This window comes from Anoplopoma fimbria, chromosome 17 (genome assembly GCF_027596085.1).
Source record: "Anoplopoma fimbria isolate UVic2021 breed Golden Eagle Sablefish chromosome 17, Afim_UVic_2022, whole genome shotgun sequence".
Lineage (NCBI taxonomy): Eukaryota > Metazoa > Chordata > Actinopteri > Perciformes > Anoplopomatidae > Anoplopoma > Anoplopoma fimbria.
This window is the reverse complement of record NC_072465.1, coordinates 18,992,494-19,017,152: the sequence shown is the minus strand read 5'-3', so window position 1 is coordinate 19,017,152 and position 24,659 is coordinate 18,992,494. Positions and strand designations below refer to the sequence as shown.

The 24,659-nt window shown below is 39.1% G+C and overlaps 1 protein-coding gene across 1 annotated transcript; it reads left to right on the top strand.

The window, feature by feature from the left end:
- The first annotated feature begins 2,158 nt into the window (after nt 1–2,158).
- Nucleotides 2,159–24,293, top strand: slc6a11b (solute carrier family 6 member 11b). Its single transcript, XM_054616606.1, has 14 exons — nt 2,159–2,369; nt 2,831–2,965; nt 3,290–3,430; nt 3,615–3,696; nt 6,318–6,450; nt 9,636–9,770; nt 16,664–16,767; nt 16,988–17,112; nt 17,944–18,056; nt 18,354–18,491; nt 21,238–21,340; nt 21,924–22,024; nt 22,568–22,738; nt 24,031–24,293. Exons 1-14 carry the CDS (start codon nt 2,159–2,161, stop codon nt 24,172–24,174), a joined length of 1,836 nt encoding a protein of 611 aa, XP_054472581.1. The 3' UTR covers nt 24,175–24,293.
- Nucleotides 24,294–24,659: the final 366 nt, after the last annotated feature.

The window sequence follows — 24,659 nt, the reverse complement described above, 5'->3', positions numbered from 1 at the left end:
TTGCAAGGCTTTAAAAAAAGTTTTAGACGTGCAGTCCCCTCGTGGGAACAACTATCACCATCGGCGCATTCAGCAGCAAACATTAGACCTACATTGTTCTGACTTCTATACAAACCTAATAATGCACATCTTTCTAACAATTTATATCTATCCACATGCAAGAGAGCTCAACTGTTAGGGCTACAGGTCAGTCAGTCGAAATGAACTGTTCACTTACTGTTTTGCTCTTCACCTGTTCACGCACCTCTTAAAGTTACTTCCTGTGGAGTGCAACTCAATATCGGGGTACCTGAAAAGGCACAGTGCCATCTAGTTGCATTAGTGTCAACAACATATTATGCACTCAATGCTACACATACAATGGAAACTTTAGCTCTGAAAACTCATTAATTGTTTTTTTTAAATCAAGACGCCCAGGTTGCAAATGAATGCTAGCTTGGCATTATTTAAAAGCTAACTTGAAGGGAAGGTAAACCTTTAAAGGAAACTTTGTATTTTTCAACAAATGTCTTATTTTAATAATTGTGCACATTCTGACAATGGGTCATTCCCACTTTGCTAACCTACCACCTCCGTTGAAGAAATTCTGAATTAGCTGTTTTAGCTGAGTGCTTGACTTGTCCAACTTGCAACTTACCAGCTAACCCATCTAGCTGACTAATCATCTGCACACAACTATTTGTTTACACAAGGTTGCAGCTCTTGTTATTATTGTCAGAATGGACGTAATTATCAGAATAAGACCCAGATTGAAAAGAATATACCAAAGATTAACGCTCAAAAATGGTATCTCCAGTGTTGTCTGACTGGTTGCATGCTGAATTTAAACTTTAAAGGAATGTAGGGCTTTATAAATTAGCTACATTTTGTGGTGCATTAGGGCCCATTTAAAAAAATATATATATATATATGAGTTGTGTATGCCACATCCCACCCATCAATTTGGAGACATGAAGCCTTGCTGTAATGGGGTGGCTGTAATATAATAAGCAACTTAATATTGATACATTTACAGTAAAACTCCATGCTTAAACTTACACCAACCTAACTTTTTCTCGCGTTTTGCCTCATCTCCTCATGGCACCCTGCTCTCTCTCTGCCGTGGTAACGCTGATGTGAGGGCTAGATTCGTTACCAGATGGCTTTTATCCAAGTAGAGGCGCGTGAGAGTGGACCGCTTGAAGGCTGGGAGCGCAGTCGCAGGTTTCCCATTGCCTGGAGCAAGATCTACCGTCACTCTGCGCCGTCTGGGATCCTCCTTTATATAGACGGTAGACTTACCACCACCACTTTACTCAACGCGGATCCAGATTGTTTTCAATTTCCTCTTTTGCCCCGTCTCTTTTTTTTTTGTTCACCCCCCTGATCAGGCTTAACCACCCTGTGTTTTGTAAAGGCAATTGTTTGTGCGCATCATTGCGGGAGCCAAAAAGAGGTTTGCCACTGTTCCATAGGAGACCGGTAAGTGAGCGACTGATTGTTTCATGTCTTTGATTTCTATTGCATGTTCAATTCTCTTTTTAGTTGACATGTGACCCAACTTCTTACTTGGTTGCTAATTTGCATTCAGCAAGTACAAGAGCCTAGATCATGGAGATTGGGTTAATTGATTTTCACATTCACTGTATTTCAATAAATGATCAGGTCATTTTTTTTTAATGCTACATAACAATGAATTTACATTGATATAAAGCAGAAGAGTGAGCCAGTGTTCACAGAAGTTATTGGTCCCGTGCAGGTTACTGACAGCTTGTTTTTTCTCATCTACCCACATTAACATGAACGTACAATATCTTTTCTACTCTTTCATTCATGATGTTGTTGTCTTTCAATCGAATGAATAGTTGATGAGGCGTCACACTAAATTCCACACAGTTCTTTTTTTAATACAGATAAAAGGCTGATTTTGGGGCCATGCAGTAGCATTATAAGTGAATGTTAACTGGACATCCGTTGATTTGAACCTTCACTTACATAAGTGTGGACTTTTCAATGGGCACGGTTTTGCACTGATGGGACAGTCCCATCCAGATGTTGCAGGGAAGAAAAAAAATTCCAGAGAAAGACACTAAATTCAGTTTTTGGTTATGAAGTCACCTTTTAAAACTCTTCTGTCTTTGTGTTTTGTCTCCCTCTCTCAGTGGGCTGCTGGAGCGTCATGACAGCTGAGAAGAGCGGGCCCGTTATAAACGGTAAACCAGAGGATGGCAAAGACCCGGAAGGGTCCTCTTCCAGCCTAGAAGCTGGGCAGTACAATGAGAGGGGCCACTGGAACAACAAGATTGAGTTTTTCCTGTCTGTGGCTGGAGAGATCATCGGTCTGGGCAACGTCTGGAGGTTTCCTTACCTCTGCTACAAGAATGGAGGAGGTAAAGAAGTAAGAATGGAAAAGGCAAGATTAGAAAAGAAACGCTTATAAAACAATATAAGATAAGATATGATCATTCAACTTTAAAAGGCAGATTCCTGAGAAAAGGAGGTAAGACACGTCCTTTTTACATTTTATCATACCAAAGATGGAGGTCAGTTTTGTTTTTTAGAAACTTTGACTTTATAAAATAAGGCAAGATAAGTTTCAAAATATGATGGCCCCTATTATTTCATTCGTTATGCACAAATTTGGTCAATGAAAGAGATGGGTTCCCTCATTAGACACCATTAGACAGCACAGTATGGATTCTCCATTCATCACATGAAAAGCTCACTTTGCAGTAGAGAGTCATCTTAGTGAATGCTTTTATCTGAATCTTGTGAATGGCTCCTGTACCACTCGTTTAAAGTTTTATCAGACTTTTTATTGATTAATGCTCTGTATTTTGTGTGCCTGAAGGTGCTTTCTTCGTTCCATACGTCATCTTCTTTGTGTGCTGCGGTATCCCTGTGTTTTTCCTGGAGACTGCCCTTGGTCAGTTCACCAGTGAGGGAGGCATCACCTGCTGGAGGAAAGTCTGCCCGCTATTTGAAGGTGAAAATACCTGCATTCCCCATCCTTTATCAGGGTATGCTCAGGATTTTACTTTTAAAAAAGAAGATCGGAAACTTTAAAGAGACAAAGTATTGGGGCTGTTGAAACTTGATTCTTGCACATGCACAATACACACTATCATATAAATGTATTTCCTCATGATGATCACAAGTAATTCCTTTGTTTTTGTTGTGTTTTTTTTACAAATCTTATCTGTTGCAACACCTGTACAAGCTACAGGTCAGGTATTAATCCCTGCAGCTGTGTATCCATAATTAATTAATAATTATTAATTTCTTTATCTGTGTCTCTTTGCCTTTTCAGGAATTGGTTATGCAACGCAGGTGATTGAAGCCCATCTCAACGTGTACTATGTAGTGATCCTTGCCTGGGCCATCTTCTACCTCTTCAACTGCTTCACCACCGAGCTGCCGTGGGCTGCCTGTGGACACTACTGGAATACAGGTAGGAGGAGGGACCAGTGGATAATAGAGGGAATTATTCTTGTGTGCAAAAATGATCATGTGCATCTTTTTTGTTTCAAGAGTAAATACAATATATAATACCTCCTAGGTTTTAATGTGCAATGCCATATCTTAATCTCTACCTGAAGGACGCACTGAAAGGTAATAACATTTTGTATTCACAGAGAACTGTGTCGACTTCTATGGAGAAAATGCCACCAACATTACAAACCCCAATGCAACATCTCCAGTCATTGAGTTTTGGGAGTGAGTACATCTTTTAATACATTCGTTTCATGTTCTATCATGTTCATTAGTCTTTATATGAGATTTCACGCTCTGTTTGTGTTTGCAAAGTCCCATTGCAGAGCATACCACTATGATGGCTTTCATCTCTGTGGGTATAAAGTATTAATGATATCACAGTTTGTATAAAAACACAACAAGGAGATGCTTTTTCAGTTCAGGCAGTCTACAGCATCTCCTTTAATGTACCATAATGTTGAAAATCTGAGCTTCTGATTGCTCCAGATTTACACTGACCCCCCCCTAACCTTTCCCCCAATAATTAGTCAGCCCTTTTCATATTTGTGTGTCAACAGGCCCTGGTAGGCCAGCTGTCTCCCAGCTAGAGCCATGTGTGTGGCAGTGGATCAGGCCTTGTCAGTGTGTAATGCTGACCACACTTCTTGTCTCGCTGCCAGTTGCTATGTTTACACTGCTGTCAAATCTAATAAAACCCCCAAAAATGTATATTGCGGTCGGATGGCTAAATAAAAATGTGATATATATTTGTGCGTTTAGATCAAAATTACGCAAGATGATTTGTGTAACGGGAATGAAAACGTCAGATTTGAGCCATGAAACATGAACATAAACCTAACCCGGAGAAAGACATGACCAAAGGAAATGGCCAAAAAGACAACCACCATGTTTCTGGCAAAAATAGAAACCAACCGGGCTTTGTTAAATCCATGCCAAGACAGACTGTCATGTGTTGTACTGTATATACAGCATAAACAAACATCAGAGCAGTAAGTTAAACAAGCTGCATTTTGCCATCTTTATGAATCATTACGTTTGGGCTCCAAAATAATGTTGCACAGTTTTATCATACCATCTTTACTCCTAAAAATATTAAAGCTTAATCACTGAAATAGAGTTTGATGAAACACTTACAAACAACCTCATTCTTTCGTACATATGTGATTAATTTTGTACATAGGTGCAATAATTGTACCAGTGCATCACTAAAGTAGTGATATGTCTGGACAAATAATTTGAACTGTACCAAAGACTAGACACAAGATATCATTGCAGAACTATTGGAGTCTCTTAACCAAGAGGACGCAGTAAAGTTATAGTTTTTACATTTCAAAATATTTGTTTCTTTGGTAAAATTAAATAACACATCTTAGTCGCTTTTTGTTGGTTAGTTATGGGACACGGTATTTTATATTTGTCTTCTGTTTGCTTAGCTGTAGTTTGAGCCGTACAGAATCCTTAAAAATAAATAACTTGCACACTTACTCATAATCACACACAGTAGCTGCCTTGTAGAAATATGCAGCACTTTGCGCCCATATAAAACCGATTTATATGCGTTTTGGATCACACAAAAGTATATTTACACACATTAGTGTTCGCATCTTGCCCTCTCGGATGACCAGGAGGGCTGTGTTGGACCTAGCCTGTGGCCGGCCACCAAGAACATGTCACGATGATCAATGGCTGGTCAGGAGCTCCAGGGGTGAACTCGGTGGCAAAGATTTGGCAGCTCCATGTAGCTCTATGGTTCCAAGTCTCACTTCTCATACACCATCAATGATGTTGCCTGGCTTAGCTTCAACAAACAGGAAACACACTGTTGAATCACCACCGCTGACAAGCTATGATGTCATAATCGCTGACAACTTGCTTTGTATATTGCACCTACACTGTTACACCTGTATTGCAGGGAAGAACATTATAGTTGTACTGAACCTATACTATGACAGTGAAAGACTTCAAGCCCTCTATGGGATTATATTGGTTTGATTACTCTCTACTGCCAAGCAGCATGCTGAAACTAGCCATTTCAAAATATACTGTGTTGGTCCCTTTAGGAAATTAGCTTTGGACTCCACAGTGCAGTTCCACAACAAATTAACGAATAAACAGCACAGAGAAAAGGCGGACAGATGCTCGACACTTCAAATTATCAGATGGCAGGTGGGAAGTGACCTCAAAATTTTAGTTAGAGGGTCGTATTACCTCGTAGTTGCATCCTCAACTTCCAGGTTAGCAACAGGATGAGGATAATGGACAGGAGGAAGTTGAAGAGTGAATAACAGATGATCGTTACGGTCATCCTATAATGCTGGTTCTTCCCGATGATGTTATGTGGCTCTCTGAGTCGTTGACAGAAAGTAGATGTATGGTTTGGTAAGGATGCCAATGTTAATGAGTGACTGGGCAAGTACATGGGGAACCAATAAAACACAATAAAGGCCATTTGGTGATCAAAGTTAGAAAGTCATTGCACATTATATTGTCAGCTGGTATAGTATGCCAACTAGGGTGAGGGACAGTGTTTTGATGTTCAGGAGTAGACAAACTTTGAAGGGTTGGATAATGCATGAACTGAACTATAAACTATGGTTAACCAGAAAAGTACATTCATATTTTTATTGAGAAGCTTCAAGCTAATATCTATTTTTCATTATCCTTTCTCTGTGTTGTAAGATAAGCTGCACAGTTTGCACTTTATACCTGAAGACTTACTGAAGGTTCTATGTTCGATACATCCACATCTCATTCTTCAGAAAGTGCTTACAACAACTTCTACTAATGCCACACAAGAGTATTAACTAAATTGTAAATCACCTGTGCTCTCTGTGCCAAATCAGACGCAGAGTACTGAAGATTTCAGATGGTATTGAGCACATGGGGGGAATGCGCTGGGAGCTCGCCATGTGCCTTGCCCTGGCCTGGTTCATCTGCTACTTCTGCATCTGGAAGGGACCCAAGTCAACTGGCAAGGTGAGACTGAGTAATGCATGTTCACTATTATTTGTCAGTATGAGGAAATCTATGCGGTTGAACTGCAAGCACAGCAAATAAGTATTGCACAATGTTTTCACACCATAAACATGAGGACATATATGTGTAATGCTGTTATCACATCGTCCAACTCATGATGGAGGAATCTGTATATGAATGTGTTAAGCAGGTATACGTGTGCATGCTACTTTGCTCTTTTAATTCACTGGAGCAGTTTTCATTTTCATCCTAAACACTTAAACAGCGACAAGATGAAGTACGTTCCTTTCTTGTCCTCGAAACAACACAATCACAAGAGGCCACCTGTATCCATTCATCCAACCGTTTTTAATCTACTTATCCGGGGTCGGGTCGCGGGGGCAGCTGGTTTAGGAGGGTAGCCCAGATGTCCCTATCCCCAGCAACACTTTACGGCTCGTCCTGGGAACCCTGAGGTGTTCCCAGGCCAGACGTGATATTCAATCACTTAAGCGTGTTCTGGGTCTACTCCGGCGCCTCTTACTGGTTGGACTATGGAGGGAGGCGTCCTGATCAGATGCCCAAGACACCTCAGCTGGCAGCAGTTGCTCTACTTTAAATTCCCTCCGGATGTGTGAGCTCCTCATCCTATCTCCTAAGGCTGCACCCAGCCACCATACAAAGGAAGCCCATTTCCACAATCTCATTCATTCATTCTCTTGACCATAGGTAAAGGTCAGAATGTAGGTCGGCTGGTAAATCGAAAGTTTCACCACAAGGTCCGGTAAAACGCTCACAGCACTGGTGATACCGCACTAAACCACCTGTCCATCTCCCGCTCCACTATACCTTCACCCATGAACAAAACCCCAAGATACTTGAATCCCTTGCTTCGGGCAGTGAGTAAATCAGAGGATGCAATCTATGGTTTTCCAGCCGAGAACCATGGCCTCAGACTTGGATGTACTGACTCTCATCCCGACCTCTTCACACTTGGCTGTAAACCGCCCCAGTGCGTACAGAAGGTCAAGTTTTTAAGGAGCCAACAGAACCACATCATCTGCAAAGAGCACGGATGCAATTCTAAGGTCCCCATACCGGGCAATCTCCTCCCATCGGGTGCGCCTTGAAATCCTGCTCCTGAAAACAGGATTGGTGACAAGGGACAATCCTGGTGGAGGCAAACACCCTCTGAACATGTTTAACTTTGTGCCAGTATACGGACACAGCTCTCACTTTGGTTGTAAAAGGTTCGGTTGTATCCAATGCGTTCCCCTGCTCTAATACAGGACGAAAGATGCCTCTACTCGACCTACTTCTACCTTTCCTCCCATCACCCATTCGATTTTAATGTCCTTTGAGTCTCTTTTAGCAGCTTCGAGGAGGACAGTGAGGACGCTGCACCTTGCTTTGGGTACTCTGCTCCACTAAAGAAACTCCTCTTAGATTTAATGAGCCAGAATGAGTAGAGAGTTAGAGATGGAGCGAAAAAAAGAGAAGAGAGTAAAGACAAAAGAAGAGAGGTGTGTGAGGAAAAAAATGAATGGGTTCACATTCTACATTACGGGGGTGGGGGAAACAACCAAGCTGCAATGCCTATATCTCCCTGAAGTGTCTTTTGTCTGGCTGTGAAGTAAGAGGGGAGAAGGCTTCTTCATGGCTGGGCTTTAGCAGCCGGTCCAAGATTGATTCCTGTATTCACTGGAGCAAAGGAGAGCGTTCATGAGGGGCATGCAGAGTAAACCCTCAGCCTTCGCCTCTGCTGCCTCTCTCTCTCTCCTGCTATGAGAAATAAACCACAGCCACCCATCGCAAGAGAGAGAAGTGCTTTCTTCTCCACAGACCCTACAGCCCATTCAGTTCCGACTCTGCTAAGCTGTTTGCTTTTGTTGGCTGTGTTTGCCAGCCATTCTCACATTTAAGCCCTCCTGTTAGATTTACGGCAAGGCAGGGGCAAGTTTGACCAGTAAATTTGTGGTGGCTTAAATGTTTACCCGTGGTGAGCTGGATGGAGCATGTGGAGCACCAAAAGTGCATGGAGAGATTGAATATTGTCCTTTTCATTGCCAGAGTGATGGAGAGAAAGAGGGCAAGAAGGTTTAGGATGTGTGATCGTTTTATTTGACAAATTAAAGGAGGGATTTTCTGAGCAGGAGACAACTTTTCCCACAGTTGTTGTCCACGCTAGGATTATCAAAGCTTAGTGTGGACAGTCTCATTAAGTCTTGTGGATCCTCACTGTTCAAGGTGAAAGATGTCCAGGATATTCCGTAAAGCCGAATGTTATCAATTTCTGAATGGTTGAGGGCACACTAAAGATTTAGCTGGCATTTCACATCGGTCACACTTGTCCCCACACAGTAAAAGTGAGCTGTCCGGATCTGAAAGTTGGATGAAGAAGTTCAATACATCAAATGCTTCATATCTAAATGCTGCTTGCAGTTATAATATGACCAGGGTTGTACGGTTAATTGTAGTGTGCATTCGTTTATGGATGTGTGTTTTGGCCCGTACGTGTGAATGGCCTACTCTATCTTTGTCTGTAGTATGTGCACACCCATTTCAGTGTTGTGAATGAAGTTGTGTGTGTGTGCACTCATGCACTTCTGTACGTGCTTCAAAGAAAAGCGCATTTTCCCACACTGCCAGCATCACTCCTCTGGGCTTCTCCTGTTTAAGAGACGGGGCCAGCGGAGCCTTCTTTTCTTTTCAGCCTCCTGGCCTGGCTCTGTTCTGTCCTGTTCTGCCCTCAATTGGACTTTGACTGGATGCCAGCAAGCCAGGGGATGTATGTTGCCCGCCTTTGCCTTCCAAGTGGCCAGGGTCTTTGTTCAAGGGGTTTCTAAGAGTCTTGAGATGTTGAGCACAATTCTGCAAAACCTGAATAGTTAAATAAAAAAGGGAGCGTTGGTTTGATGGTTAGCTACTGTACTGTACTGATTTATTATAGTGGTATTGACCCCAGTGCTTTTCATGAAACCCTACCAGATGTTGTACTGTATATACCCTACACAATGTATTTATATAGTTGCAAAACATGGCCCTGTTGGTTAAAGCCCAACATAAATCAGCTCAGACTATCGTTGGCAGGTTTTTTGCTTTGCACAGTTTCACTTTGAGTTCTGATAGTGTCTCTGTGTCTCTTGTGTATTTCTATGATCTGTACATAAATTAATATTCTAAAATCTGCATATTTATACTTGCAGGTTGTGTATGTGACAGCTACATTTCCTTACGTCATGTTGTTGGTCCTGCTGATCAGAGGAGTGACTCTGCCAGGAGCATATGACGGCATCAAGTTCTACCTCTACCCGGACATGTCACGTCTCTCTGACCCTCAGGTAGGCTTAGACCCAATGTATCCCTCTCATCTATAGCAAACAGGTTAAGAATCTGCAATCTGAATATTGGATGCAGGTGGCATTTTGGATATATTATATGATCAGGGAATCATTTGTACTGTGTATAAATTACACAGTTTCACAATCAGTGTGAAAAAAAGTTTTACTAAATCGTCATTGGCCTAGATTTGAGGCTCCATTGAATTACGTTGTCGTGCGTTCAAGATCAATTCCGTAAAAAATAGTTTTGGAAGTAAATTATAATGTCATCATGATGTGTTCAAATGTAATCTTGTTAAATGTAGTTTTTGGTGAGAAACTTGAATAAATCCAGTTGTTTGAAGGAGATGTTTTCATGCAATATAAATAGAGATTAGAGAGTGACACTAGCTCTGAGCAGCTTATAATACATCATTAAAATTACTAATGTTAAGATTTTTTTATCACCACTAAAGATGACTAAAACAAAAAGGAATGAAACAGTTGATGTTGATAAAAAAATGTTTTAGTTCATTGGCAATAGGTCTATTAGAAATGAACTGAAGTGAGATGAACCAAGTGATCTTATCTTATAAGATAAAACTGATGTTTATAAACTGCATAATTTGCCAATGAAAATAGGTAATATACTGCAGTATATCGCAATGATTGATATCGCAATACTCAGTATAACCCAAAGTCGCAATAATATTGTATTGTGACTTAAGTATCGTGAAAAAATCATATCATGTGGCCTCTGGTGACTCCCACCACTAACAGTTATACACTGTGCTGCACAGGTTGATATGATTCAAAAAACAAATGTCCAGCAATATTGTTTTTTCAAGGAAACTGTAGAACCCCAACCTTATATAAGTCATGGTAAATAGTGTACACCTTTGAAACTTCAAATAAAAAAATCATCTCCCTTGTTTATATTCTTCCTGTGCCCTCAACTTATATTTCTGTTATTTTTTAATGACAGTTTAAGGAAGTGTTTGTGCGCTGTTCTAAACCTGTGGCTGTTTTTGTCAGCTTACCTATGAGAGGGAGACCGTACCGAAGTAAAGCAGGAAGGTTTACAGAGACTAATAGAGGATAATGGGAATGAATGGATAGCCCTACCTCACACATTTAGCTGACAGGGGGACAGGTGGTGTTGTTGTAACTGTAATGCGATGGGGGATCAGTCTTTTTTTTATACACCTTTCACTATTTATGACCTATATTACCAAATACATGTTAATTTACAATACAAACAAAACAACTACTTGGCTATTTCATGCAGAAATAAACTATTTGCCAAATGGCACATCTCTTGTGGCAAAGGTCTAAATAAATGCAACTGTTTAATTTAGTTATAAACATTTGGCTTCATTTATACTCTCCTCTCTAGTGGCACTGATACTACTCTGGCTTACAGTCATATAGAGCCAAGATTATAATAGCAGAGCTGACACTTCCTGCTGGTGATGAGATGATCAACGGTCATTTAAATAAAACGTTTTTAGGGCCTGGAGGAGTTGAAAGTTCAGGTTTTGAGGCTAATAGAGGTGGTGCATTAACATACAACTCAAACACACAGACAGAGCAGACACCATGACCTCGTCTGGAAAAGGTAGACCGCTCAGGTTGCTAGGCAACAGTGCAAAAAAAATGACAGTGGATGGGGTCTCATGACAACGTGAATCAAGATAGATGTAGAGTTTGAGTGAGAAAGACGGAAAAGAATGGAAACAGTGAATAATGGATGGATGGATGGATGGATGGATGGATGGATGGAAGGAGAGATGGATGGATAGACAGATAGAAAGACATGACTTCAGAATTGGCCGCTCATTGAACCCCTTCCTCAAGCAGCATTTGTTCAATCACAGCTTAACAATTGTTATGTGGCTCAGCAGACCTGTCAAGCTTTGGATTTCTCTGCATGTTGAAGTGATGTGCATGGTAGCAAGAGCAATATCTGAGATTTAACACAAGAGCAAAAATATAAGGAAGAGATAACACTGTGTTTACTGGCCGTAATATAAACACTAAGCGTTAGCATGTGCAGCTAACTCTTGCAGTAGTAATCTATCTAGTAATCTATAATTACCTCCAAGTTTGCCTGGGACATACAGCTTTAGCCTAGACCTTAGGAAAGTATTGAGTAAGTAGCATTAAAATGCGACAAGGAGTCGGGTAGAAACATGAAAAAGTCAAGTGCAGACTGTGTTTTCAATTCATGGAGCAGATATAGCCAGCTAGCTTCAGCTGTTAAACTATTGATCACAGTTGTACTTTCAGCAGGCAAGTAAATAAAAATTATGAAAAATTTGTGATCAAAAATCACTGTACACTTTGTATGTGCTGCGGAAAACGAAAAGTATCAACAGTAGGGGGGAGGGGCTTTGCAGGTAATTTGAGTTGAAGACCAATGCACCCAAGTACACAACTTCAGTGCGATGTAGTGCCTTTTTTTCTGACCATTTATCCTGTCTTTTCATGTTTGCAAAATAAGTAGCTCTCTTGCAACTTGCACATTTGACAACATATCACATTTGATCACTTCCTGTTGTTCAGACTCCAATCCTGTCTGAACACCTGTTTTAAACTCTTAATGGCAACAGCCGGTCCATGGTGTGAGACGCCATGGATGCGATAACAAGGACACGTTATTGCCTCTGAAATGTCTAGAAAATGAGTCAGTATGTAACTGTACAGACAGACAAGCAAGATTGGGCAAAGCAGCTCCTTTTGGTGAGAAAAGGCGTTAAGAACATACAGTATCACACCATGATCCCGGCTTGGATGATATAATGCAGTATATATAAAGACTAAAACATTAACTCTTGATAAACTGCCTGTTACTAGTTATATTTCATTTTTATATCTATGCATTTGCAATGCAAAAAAGTAAGCCTATAACATGATTTCTTTTCCACTTGTTGTCCAGTGAGATGATTGTTGTTTCTGTGAATTCAGTTAAGTTAGAGAGAGAAACAGTGATACAGATAGATGGTGAATGAGTGAGACAAAATGGATTGGCAAACAAAGACACAAACAGAGGCACAGCGAGAGTGAAGGAGGGTGATAAAGAGTTGCTGCTGTCTGCCAGAGGAAGACATTACTTCTGACACCGATATTAAATTAGCTTCCTCAGGGATAATCAGGGCTCTGTTCTGTTCACCAGGCTGTGTGCAGTGTGTGAGGCTGCGTGTCACCCGCTCTTTACACCCCTGAACTTCATCATGCATTCACAATTCTCTTTCCCCCTATACCTTTCTGTCCTCGTTCTCCCCCATCACCTTGCATTGTGCATCACTCCTCCTCTCTGCACTTCACACACTCTCTGTCCTCCCTTGTTATCTTTCCATGTGCTATAACAGAAACTCTCTTGCTATTGTGTCTGTGCAGCCTCATACTAGTCAATCCTATACCCTCCTTATTTTTGGCATCAGAACTTGTTTTTCCCTTTATATACAAAAACAGCAAGGCCCAACATGTTGTTGTGTGTGGTACCCTTACTTAACAAAAGAGATGGACAACACTGAAATCAGCCAGACAGTAATATGTGATAAGCAACTCAATGGATGTGTTAAAATCAATGTTCAGGTACAGGTAGTCCCTTCAGGGTTTGTTGTTAAGTTCCAAACTTAAACCTGCAATAGCTCATGTTCTGCCACTTGAGCCGTATGGGACTTATTATCACCTCATAATATTGATATGATGAAAGTGTTACACATCCAGCAACAAGCTAAAGACGTCAACTTTGTCCCTACTGTTAGATGCTGAGCAGGTACAGTGGGAGTTTTAGAGCTTTGTAGCCTAAAGAGATGCAAAACAATACTTTTAGAGTGGTGATGGTGAATCAAAACAGTAAAGATTTGAGCTGAAAAAACACAAAAAATATCAAACTTTTGTGTTGTTTAGTTGCCATGATGTTTTTTTTTTGTATGTGTAATTTGAACTATCAAGTATTTCATTTTCAAATTGATTTCATTGAGATGAATTTACATTTAATTTAAATTAACAACCTTAATGCAAAATGTCTGCAAAGATTACTGCAAAGATAAAAAATGTTCTACAACCAAGTTGTTTGCAGTTCATCTAAGGCATTTTATCAACACAATAGTTGTAGATAACTCAACAGCACATCACCGACTAATAAGTTAGAAGACCAGATTGCTACATGACAGCAGCAATATTCACATTCGTAAAATTATAACTTACGTAACCAGTTTCATGTGATCTGTTCCCTGATTTCACATCTAATTCTGTAATGGGTAGAAAACTGATGTGTTTTCCTTTTTGTTACTTTACTGGGATGTCTGATATTCACTATGCAGAACGATGTACAGTAGAGTTCGACACTATAAGACTGTAGACACATTTATCTGCTAAAGGTTGGAAAGTTTCTGTCTTCACCCTAAATCTGCATTTAAGACGTAAACATGCGAGCAATGAAGTAGGAGAACACATTTGACTGTTTAGCAGAAGCTAAGAACATCCCTCATTGACTCATTGTTGTAGGCTCGCACCATCTGTACAATCTAATATATTGTGATGATTATTTGATACATTTAAAATGACGTTCATTGTATGGGAACAAGGTTAATTGGTGAGTGTAATCTGACTGATTAATTTCAGCCGAATATCCTTCAGCACTTTACATAAAAGGATGGCCTACTGTATGGATCTCAATATACAAAGAGTGCAAATTCAGGAGACCCAATACTGGTACATTTAAATTACAAGAAGGCTATCTTACAGCCAATGTCTTCCAGCTTTCACACAGTAGAAAAGTTTCATGGAGCCACAGTCTCAACATAACCAAACACAAGCCGGCTAAATTAGGCACAACATCAACAAATGATTCTCTCTGGGCCTGGGCCTTTAAGGTTTTCCTGCACTGTGCGGCCATCAGCCGAGGGTGAACTAAAGGGAACATTAATGAACATTAGGGGAGAAAGGCCTGTTCTTCCACAGGAACAGTCCTGTTTTTGTGAGGTCACAGAAGTTACCGTGGTTACTCCCAGGAGGGAGCGAAGACCGTGCGTTTGTTAATTGTTTCTCGTGGGGAAATGAGATTAGTGGCTGAATGGTGATGTGAGAGAGTTTTCAAAGAGCCACGCTGCATTAAGTTTGAATTCGCCAGCACACCATGCTATCCTGTGGGTTCTAGGGTCCTGTACTGAACTACAAACTAGTTTCATAAAGCACATTTTACTGCTTCACTGTCTTAGTGAAGAATCGTGTAAATCCCCATGCAGCCTGTGAATCAAAATACTTTGACCCACATCCACATTATACCTAAATATTTAATAAGCCAGGATAAAGAAGGTGATAAAGTTCTTGCATCACACTTCATCCTTACTTATCACCAAACATTTACTGGCAATGTAATAATGAACTGTTTTGCATTGAAACAGGTATCTAACTGAACAAAACAAGCAACTATTTTAAAGTACCAAACACATGCTTAAAGCTAAAGACTAGCAAAATCCTAGCTAAACTTTGCTGACAGAAAAGCCCTCTCCTCTGCTCTCCCAAATCAGCCTGTCACAGAAAACAGTAACACACCACATTTAAGATACGTCCCAGGACATCAGAGAGGAAAAAAACTGCAGATGTTGCAGCCTTTTCAATAGGTTGGGGTGTAACCAGTGATAATTTAGATTCAGTGCAGCTTTTGGTGTTTTTGCGGTGAGTGAGTGAAAACATAAACATAACATAAGAACTGGTTTGTATTGAGACACTGCAGCACCATAATAGGGAAAGATTTGTTTGCGGCTGTTCTGAGATGCTTGAAAAGAAAGTTGTACGCTGGGATTAAAATGGAAATGTGGATTGTTATTTGACCATGTAAAAGCTTAAAAAATATTCAATTAGGGAACTTGGGATCTGATTACCATTTTGCATCTGAAAAGTAGAGTACGATAGGTGTTTGCTTTTGATCCATGGCCCAACATTAAGATTCAGTTTTGGCCCTCACAGGAAAAAAGTTTGGGCCCCCTGGTCTATAGCCATAGCGGCTCTGTGAGACTGTATTGAAATGCAGTGTAGCTTTCAGTTAAATGCTAATGTCAGCATACTAGCATGCTCACAATGCAAATGCCAACAATTGCAAGTTGCATAGGTATAATGTTGACTATGTTCACCATCACAAACCTCAGTTATGCTTTCCATACAGACATGACTGAAGCAGAATCATGATTATGAAACGTTTAGTTCTTTTACACTCTATCAAGGCTCCTCGTTGCAAACCAATATGCTCTCAAACTGTAGGGGGTAGTGTGATTGGAGAATCGCGTCTTCTGCATTCTTTCATCCTTGCAGATGCAACAAGCATAAATCACGGTTTAATTTTGAGTGTTAGTGCGTTTAAATATAATATATATACTTTTTTTTAACGAACAAATTCCATTGGAAAAAAGTACTGAATTTTAAAGTAAACCCTAATTCATACTCTAGCTGTCCCCCGTTAACACCCACCAAACAGTAGAGAGGAATAGAGTTGGTGTAGATTTTGTATCTACTTTTAGGATGTCAATCCATGATTTATGCTGCTCCACTGTGTGCCTCTTAGTGGGCAAAGAAATAGGTTGAGCTGAGCCATGATTTCATTAAAAAGTTATTGAGATAATGAAAATCAGGTAGATGAGGAGTAACAAAAGAAATGTGGGGTTCCATTAGAGCAGATAATAGTCACCTCTTGACATACCATGGTAATCTCTTTTGAATGGCAAAGCCTTTTATACTTATTGTAATTCTGTGATTTAATTCATTAAAAAATCTCACAAAAATGTATAATGTGAGTTACAATACGCAGAGAAGCATCAATGAAGTGGAATTTTAACAATTTTAAAAGGTTCTCAAACTATAGCTGTTCTCAGTTAATTTACTGTATGTTTATTCCACGTTTTCCTAAGGTGTGGGTGGATGCTGGAACCCAAATCTTCTTCTCCTATGCTATCTGCTTGGGCTGTCTCACTGCTCTGGGAAGTTACAATTCCTACAACAATAACTGCTACAGGTAGGCCTATAAGAAAACAGGTAAAGCCCCACTTTTAAAAGGTGATTAATAAGAATGAATGGATTGCCACATACTGTATCATTTCAGTTTCCATTCATCACACAGTAGTTCCGTGCATGAGAAGGTATAAGGCAAAAAGTCTGCGTTGCCTTAAGGAAAGGTTCGGGGACAGCTTTTACAGGTGTGATCTCCTTCTCTGTCTGTCTGACTTGCTCCTCAGGGACTGCCTCATGCTCTGCTGTCTGAACAGCGGCACCAGCTTTTTAGCAGGTTTTGCTATCTTCTCTGTGCTGGGCTTCATGGCCTACGAACAAAATGTTCCCATCGAGGCTGTGGCAGAATCTGGTGAGAGAATAACAATGTTTTTAATCTATTATCAAGTCCCAGAACTGTAATGTGGCCATATACTATATCATATATCTCTAGCATATTGTTGACTAGAGAGAGCCTTTCTGAATCATCGTATTGTGCAAAAATGGATAAACATAACCAGTTATATAACGCCACACACTTCACCCAAGCTCTTAGACCACCGTATTATGATTTATTCAAGTCAGTATGAATGATTTAGTGAATGTGACAGAGCGAGAGATTTGAAATGTGTGTCTCAGAGCATGGTGAGGACAGAGTTCAATGCTTTAAATAATGTGTTGAAGGGTCTGTCACAAAATGAAGGTGTTAAATAACGCAATTGCATTCCACCTCTTATTTTAAATCAATTTTACAGCTGTATCTCATCTCATTTCATTCATTTCCCCAAAGATCAGGTATTGTGCCACTTTGTGCACATATAGTATATTTACACATCTATCTGCCTTTAATGTGTAGACAGCGTTTTTTGAGAGAGATATTCAAACCACTTTGCCAAGTGGAGGTTTACTAGCGTCTGCATTGATTTTTGATAATGTGTTTGTATTGGAATAATCCTGCTTACACCACAATCATTTGCCAATGATAAAATTAGTATAATAAATGATAAAGCCTAAAGCCTTTGCTTACATGGACTCGTAGGAAAAACATTGTTAAATTTAAGGCACTGTCAAACGGCTTTAAGTTCAAAGATTTATGGACCATGCTATGATTATGAGTATAAGGCCATAATTCTGTGTTGAATTTCTTGAAAACTCTCACCTATACTCTAAAAAGACCCCTGTTATGTTTTTTTTTGTGATTCAGGTCCTGGTCTTGCATTCATTGCTTACCCAAAGGCTGTTACTATGATGCCTCTGTCTCCACTTTGGGCCTGTCTCTTCTTTATGATGCTCATCTTCCTCGGTCTGGACAGTCAGGTGAGGACCACTGGTGTGATAATACTGAGATTATAGAGAATCTATAACTTTTTAGTAAAAATGCAAAGGTTGCTAAAGATGTGCAAGTAAAAAAAAAACTGATTTGATGTTTCGGGTCAAGTTACTCTGAATTGAATTGAACACTGAACTTTGTTTAGTTGTTGAATACTAAGCCACTATTGAATAACTACAGTATGTTGTATGAACTGTACCATAGTATTGTTTTGTCAACTAATTTATAACTTAACTCAAGGATGTTTCCATTGAAACAATTATCTTGTTTATTTTATTTTGCAGTTTGTGTGTGTGGAGAGTTTAGTGACAGCTGTGGTGGACATGTACCCAGAGACCTTTAGGAGAGGCTACCGCAGAGAGCTGCTGATTCTGGGCATGTCTATAGTCTCCTTCTTCATAGGACTCATCATGTGTATGGAGGTAAGACTCAGCTATAGATACAGCTTTAACGTTTAAGGGAACACATTTTTGTATTTTGAAAAAAAATATTCACTAAACGATGAAGAACAGTTATTTACTGGTTTAACAGGAAGACATGTTTGCATCATCAGGAGAAACAAGCAAAACATTCATATCTCCTTTTGAGGTTCCTAAATAAATTTTGAATATCACCCAAAAAAACATGGAAAAAATGTATATTATTTGTTACTGTGGTTATATGAATGTAATACATAGTGCTGTTAGATTGCTGCTAGACTGCTATGTTAACACAGATGCGTGCCACCTGTGTGCGGCAAGAAAGAGAGCAACAGTGTTTTTTTTGTTTCGTTTTTTGTTTTTTTTAAGATTTCCTTGATTGCCTTAATGCACCGGAGAATGATAGGAAAGGGAAAAGAGAGAGAGGGGATGACACGTGTCGGAATTTAACAGGGTGCAACTGCCAAGGACTCGGCCTACATGGGTTAAACCAATCTGGCTTTGAGGTCTGGTTGAGCTAGAGGTTGAAATAGTTTTTTCACCAGAGCAAAAATTTTGGTTTTTGAAAGGCTAAACGCCAACAAATAAGGATTGACCAAAATATTTCTTTTGATACATTTTTTTGGGTGAATCTTGGATATTATAACACTTTAATCAATGGATTTTGACTTTTAGAATTAACAACGCTCTGGAGTTATTGGAAATGTTTGGATCACACGCTTCAGAAACAATCGCATGCAGCGCCCACTAGAATCTAATTCTACAAACACTATTAATATTAGTGTAGCCTAATCTTTATCAGCATTACTGGATTTAAACAGAATGATTTGACATGCACAAAAAAAATTTGTTGAGTTTGTGATGTCTTTAGTTACTTGACACATATTTTTATAACAAGACATATGAGAATCTACTTGGTAATATGTTAAATGTACATTCAAAGTGTACTCAACCTTATTTCTGGGGAGTTTTTACCTACACAAAATGTTTTTGTTTTCATTATATGTCGGCATGTCAGAATCACCATCACCATCACCAACATCATCATCATCATCCTCACCACCATCATTATCGTCACAACCAACAATTTATGTCTAAAGTCTGAAATGGAGCCCAGCCAGGTACATTCTAGATAAAGGTCAACAATCCATATAATAAAAAAAGTGGACCTGTTGGATTAAAATAATTTGAATCAGAGTTTATCATGTTTGAATCCTTAAGGTCTGCTATCCATTTAGAGCTATATTCATGTTACCAGCTTTGCTGTGCTTTTTAAAACATTTCATCTTTAAGTCATAATAATGGAAGACAATCTGGTTCCTGATACTTTGAAGAAGGTCTTTCATCCACTAAAAGCTTTCCATGTGTCCATATGCACTGCACTCCATCTATCCCCACTGTAAACATGCTGCACTGTTCTCTGGTGGCCCATTATGGCCAGGAAACAGGGGAAAATAATTGAATGCAATATTAAAGTACAGGACTTTCTCAGTCTTTATGCTGTTTTAGGCTGTTTCATTGTCACCACCAATTTTTCCCTCGGCTTTTACTCGTCTTGCAGCACCTATACTCTAGACACTTTATTCTTTTCTGCCACCAAAGAGGCATCATGAATAAAATGTTGCAAGAGGACTAGAGTAAAGCACCATTCAGAAGGTCCTCTAAGAGTGAAGTTCAACAGCCGGCTAAAGTATGAGGATGAAGACAGTCACTGAGACATTGTGGTGATGCTCTAAGCTGTTTATGAGAAGTTTAGAGCTGAGATGTAATCCTACTCCCAGATTCATGTGAGATTTTATTCATGATGACCCAGTTACTGGAAGATGAAAGCACAAATGGGTTGTCTTGAGTGGAGGTAGGGTAGATAGAGTGGATGATAACATGTGCCCACCACCAATGATACTGTAACAATGGAACGTTTTAATGGATTTATGGGAAATGTATGAATATTTGCTTTCTTGCTGAGAATAAGATGATAAGATTGGTACCACTCATATATATTGTATGTCCTTTTAAAATCTCCAGCTAGCAGACGGTTAGCCTAGTTTAACACAAAGAACTGAAACAGCGGGAAACGATGACAAATTTTGTCGTCATGGTGAGGTCAAATTTTACGCATATAGCGAGATATGGGGTGTTAAATTGTAAGCTTTAGAGCTGCTGTATTTTTTAACCATCAGGCTAGCTTGTTCCCAGTCTTTATTCTAAGCTAAATTAACCAGCTGCTTGCTTTAGTTACATATTGAACTGACAGATATTAGTGTTGTAAATCGAATTAGATTATTTCCCAAAATGGGCATGAACCTCAGTTATAATGCAAAAAAAAAAAAAGGGTTATCATTCACTCAGCTGAAGTTGCTTTTCTACTGTACATTGCTTAAACATGTTCTCAGTGTATCAGAGCTAAAATGGACCACTAAAGAACAGTTTGTAGTTTGGATTTAAATAGCCCTCCAAAGAAACAACAATGATTAAAGCATAGATGTTTCATTATCACCAAAGCAGCTTAGTACTGGGAACCTCTTGAGGCAATGAACCTTGGTCATTTTGGGGCAAATCCTCATTTTTGTTATAAGAAATATCAGTGTCGAGTTGCTTTTTACATTAGTTTAGTAAATGTCGCTATGACATCGGCTCCGAAAACCAAATTAAGAAAACATGACTCAACTTGCATGCATCAGACTTGAACCAAGTCTGATGCATGCACAGTGTCTGTGACAGAGAACTGACACCTGTCTTGTCCCATCAGGGAGGAATGTACGTCTTCCAGCTGTTTGACGCGTACGCTGCCAGCGGGATGTGTTTGCTGTTTGTGGCCATATTTGAGTCCATATGTATTGGCTGGGTGTATGGTAAGATAACAGTCTCAACTTGAAATGTAAGAAGAGATCTCATAGAATTGTGTTTATTTTCTCCCCCTTGTCATCTCAGATAACAATAGTCTCTCTTCTGTTAATTGTCACACGTTTCAGCACAGAGAAAGGCCACTGCACAAACATTGAATCGTGCTTTTACCCTCTTTGCTGCATTAATATTTCTTCTCTGCCCTCTGCTGGAGAATGGGCACAAACACATGCATCACACAGTGTTATACAAGGCACACAAATATTTTTAGTGAGACATTGAATCTGATATAGTGTTGAAGCAGTGTGAAATGTTTTTTATATTTTTATTAAGCAAACATAGTGGAGTGCATTTTTTCTATCTAATTTACCCTCATGCAGTGGACATTATGCCCAAATAAGTTATTTATATATTTTTATATATTTATATATAAATATGCAGAATGTCTGTTTCTCCTTTTATCCACATTCACATCTATTCAGCAGCTTTGTTTAGATGGCCTTTATCTTTTAAACTGTCAAAAGACATCAATCTCACCATTATTTTGATGGTACATGCAGAAACTCTGAGTGACACGTTTTTGCATTTCAGGTAGTGACAGATTCTACACAAATATTGAGGACATGATTGGCTACAAACCTGTCTTCTTCATCAAATGGTGCTGGATGATCCTGACCCCGGGCATCTGTGCTGTGAGTCCGACTGCAGACACAAAATCAGGCTTCAGCAGTAGCATCGACAATATATCATATCATATGTCATATACATTATATAAATGTGACTATTTATTTTTGGAATAAAATTGTTGAATTTGTTATTGGTTCAGTTAGCAAGAACTTCTGACTTTGTGTGAACAATCAACTTATATCCTTTACCTGATTTTATATCCAGTATAAAACAATAATGTTTTTTTGATTTAGGTTTTTAAAATGTTTTGATATTAGCAAAAACACTGTCAAAAACAGTGTCGCATAAACAGCTTTGATTTATATCTGGGCTTAGGTAAAGGTATTAACATTTTAAAAAGATGTGTTTGGATTGTTTTTCACATGACTTGTACTTTACATGAAGGCTCCATTGTGTGTGGCCTTACATTTACTAGACTAGTATTTGTTACAGCAACATAGTGACTATGAATTCAAAATTTGCAACCTTTAGTAATCAATAGACGCATTTGTTTCTAACAATACGAAAAACAACATTTACAAATGAGATTTTATCTTCAATTTCTGCAGGCAATTTTCCTGTTCTTCTTGATTAAATACAAGCCGCTGAAGTACAACAACGTGTACACATACCCTGACTGGGGCTACGGTATCGGCTGGTTCATGGCCATGTCCTCGATGGTCTGCATCCCTCTGGGTATGATCTATATGATCTGGAAGACTCCTGGCACCTTCTCTGAGGTACAAATACACACAGGGACAAATCTCACAAGGTTTTCTTTCACTTAAAAAACCCCCAGTAATGCTCATGCCTTATTGCAATAACTTTAACTATAATGTCATTGTCAAATCGACTATAAAACCTCAACCTACCAGTTAATACTTTAAAATCAATCAACCAATGTTCTTGATGATCAGTAGTCTCTAAATAAACCCTACAACTTGCAATCTTAAGAAAAAAATATTGTTTCCCACATAAAAAACAGATTGTTTTCTTCTTCAAAAGGCCAGAAATGTGATGTTTTATGAAGAACCTTTACAGTAGTGATGGTTGCACAGGAAAAGCTGCGAAGGTAACAGTTTGGTGACATAGAGAACCTTCCTTTATGTTTTCAACTAATCTAGCAGGTTATTCTAATTCATAGATATAAGGTAGATAAGACTTTAATTTACAGTTGTAAAGTTCTTAAAAGCAGAATAGCATTAGTGACTCATTCATTCCAGGGATGTAACCTGTATCACCTTGCATAGAAGGAAATTACTTAAAATAATCCAGTTCTTGTATTTATTTGACTTTCTCAAAGGGATTTTGAGACAGTTGATCTCCCATCGCTGCTTGAGGGAGGCTCAGATGAACAAATTGCAGGTTTCTGATGTGATAAGATCAGTCGTGGCCTCTGGCTCTCAGTAGACCTGAGGCATAATGACATGTAGAGGAATGATACCAGTGATGTGTTGGTCATCATGTCTGAAATAAAATACACATGGCATACAAATGCTTTTTGTAGTGTAGAAATATCAAAAGACAAAAATTGATAACTATACTTTGGTTATATGTGTTTGTGTTTAATGACAATATTTTTCTGACAGCTTCATATTTTTTTATATGCAGTCCTGTATTTGGACAGTGGCTATTCAGTTAGTACGTAATTTAACTGGCTAGTCAGTATGACATTGTCAGATGAGTGTGAAACATACTTCGTGTTTTGATATAATATATATACAGTATGTTATGAAACAAACTGTGTGAGTGTCTCCATGCTCTTTTATTCAATGTTTCATCCCCCAAGTGCCCTGACTTTAGTTAGTTAGTTGATGCATCATAAAAATCGTCTTGACTGTATTTGTCAACAAATGAAAGGCTGGCACAGACATCTCAATTTTATATTTGGATACATTTTTATTGTTTGTTATTACCTTCAAACGTGTGACTATATGTATGAAATGTATTTGCTTAATGCTGTTATGCTGTTAAGCATTCCTGTGGGAGACTGAAAGATAACCTTGATTCGCTCTCCCGATGCTCTCTGCAGAGAATAAAGAAGTTGACGACTCCCAGCCCAGACCTGAAAATGAGAGGGAAGCTCGCCGCCCTCAGTCCTTATGCTGCCAATGATGCAAAACTTAAGGTTGATGGGAAAATATCCACCGTCTCAGAAAAGGAGACACATTTCTAACCGCCTGTCTGACCGACCAAGCTGCCTGCCCTCTACACAATAAGTCCAACTAAAGAAAACTACTGCAAACAACAACAACATTATCCACAACTACACAAAACAGGAAATGATACAAATGACTCAAGGTGTTATTTTTGTTTCGTAAAAAAAAAAGCAAAAAAAAGCAAAAGCTATCACATTTTACGTAGTCTGCTTCTGTTTTGCACAAACTTTAATAACAATTTTTTTTGTTTTGTTCCAGTTAACATTGTGAGTAAAGCAGCTGTTTCTTTCTTTTCTAACCATTAATATTTTTAAAATCTGTTTGATGACATACAATATATGGTTAAAACTTGTCTTGGTACTTTGTCAGTACTGGTCACGCTAGTGTCTGGGCTTGCAGAATGTTACCAATGTGCTGTGTTGCAAAAGACTTAAGCTGTACCTTTATTGGCAAAGTGCTGTGCGTGTAGGTACCCAAATGTTATCTAAGATGTAGCAGCTTG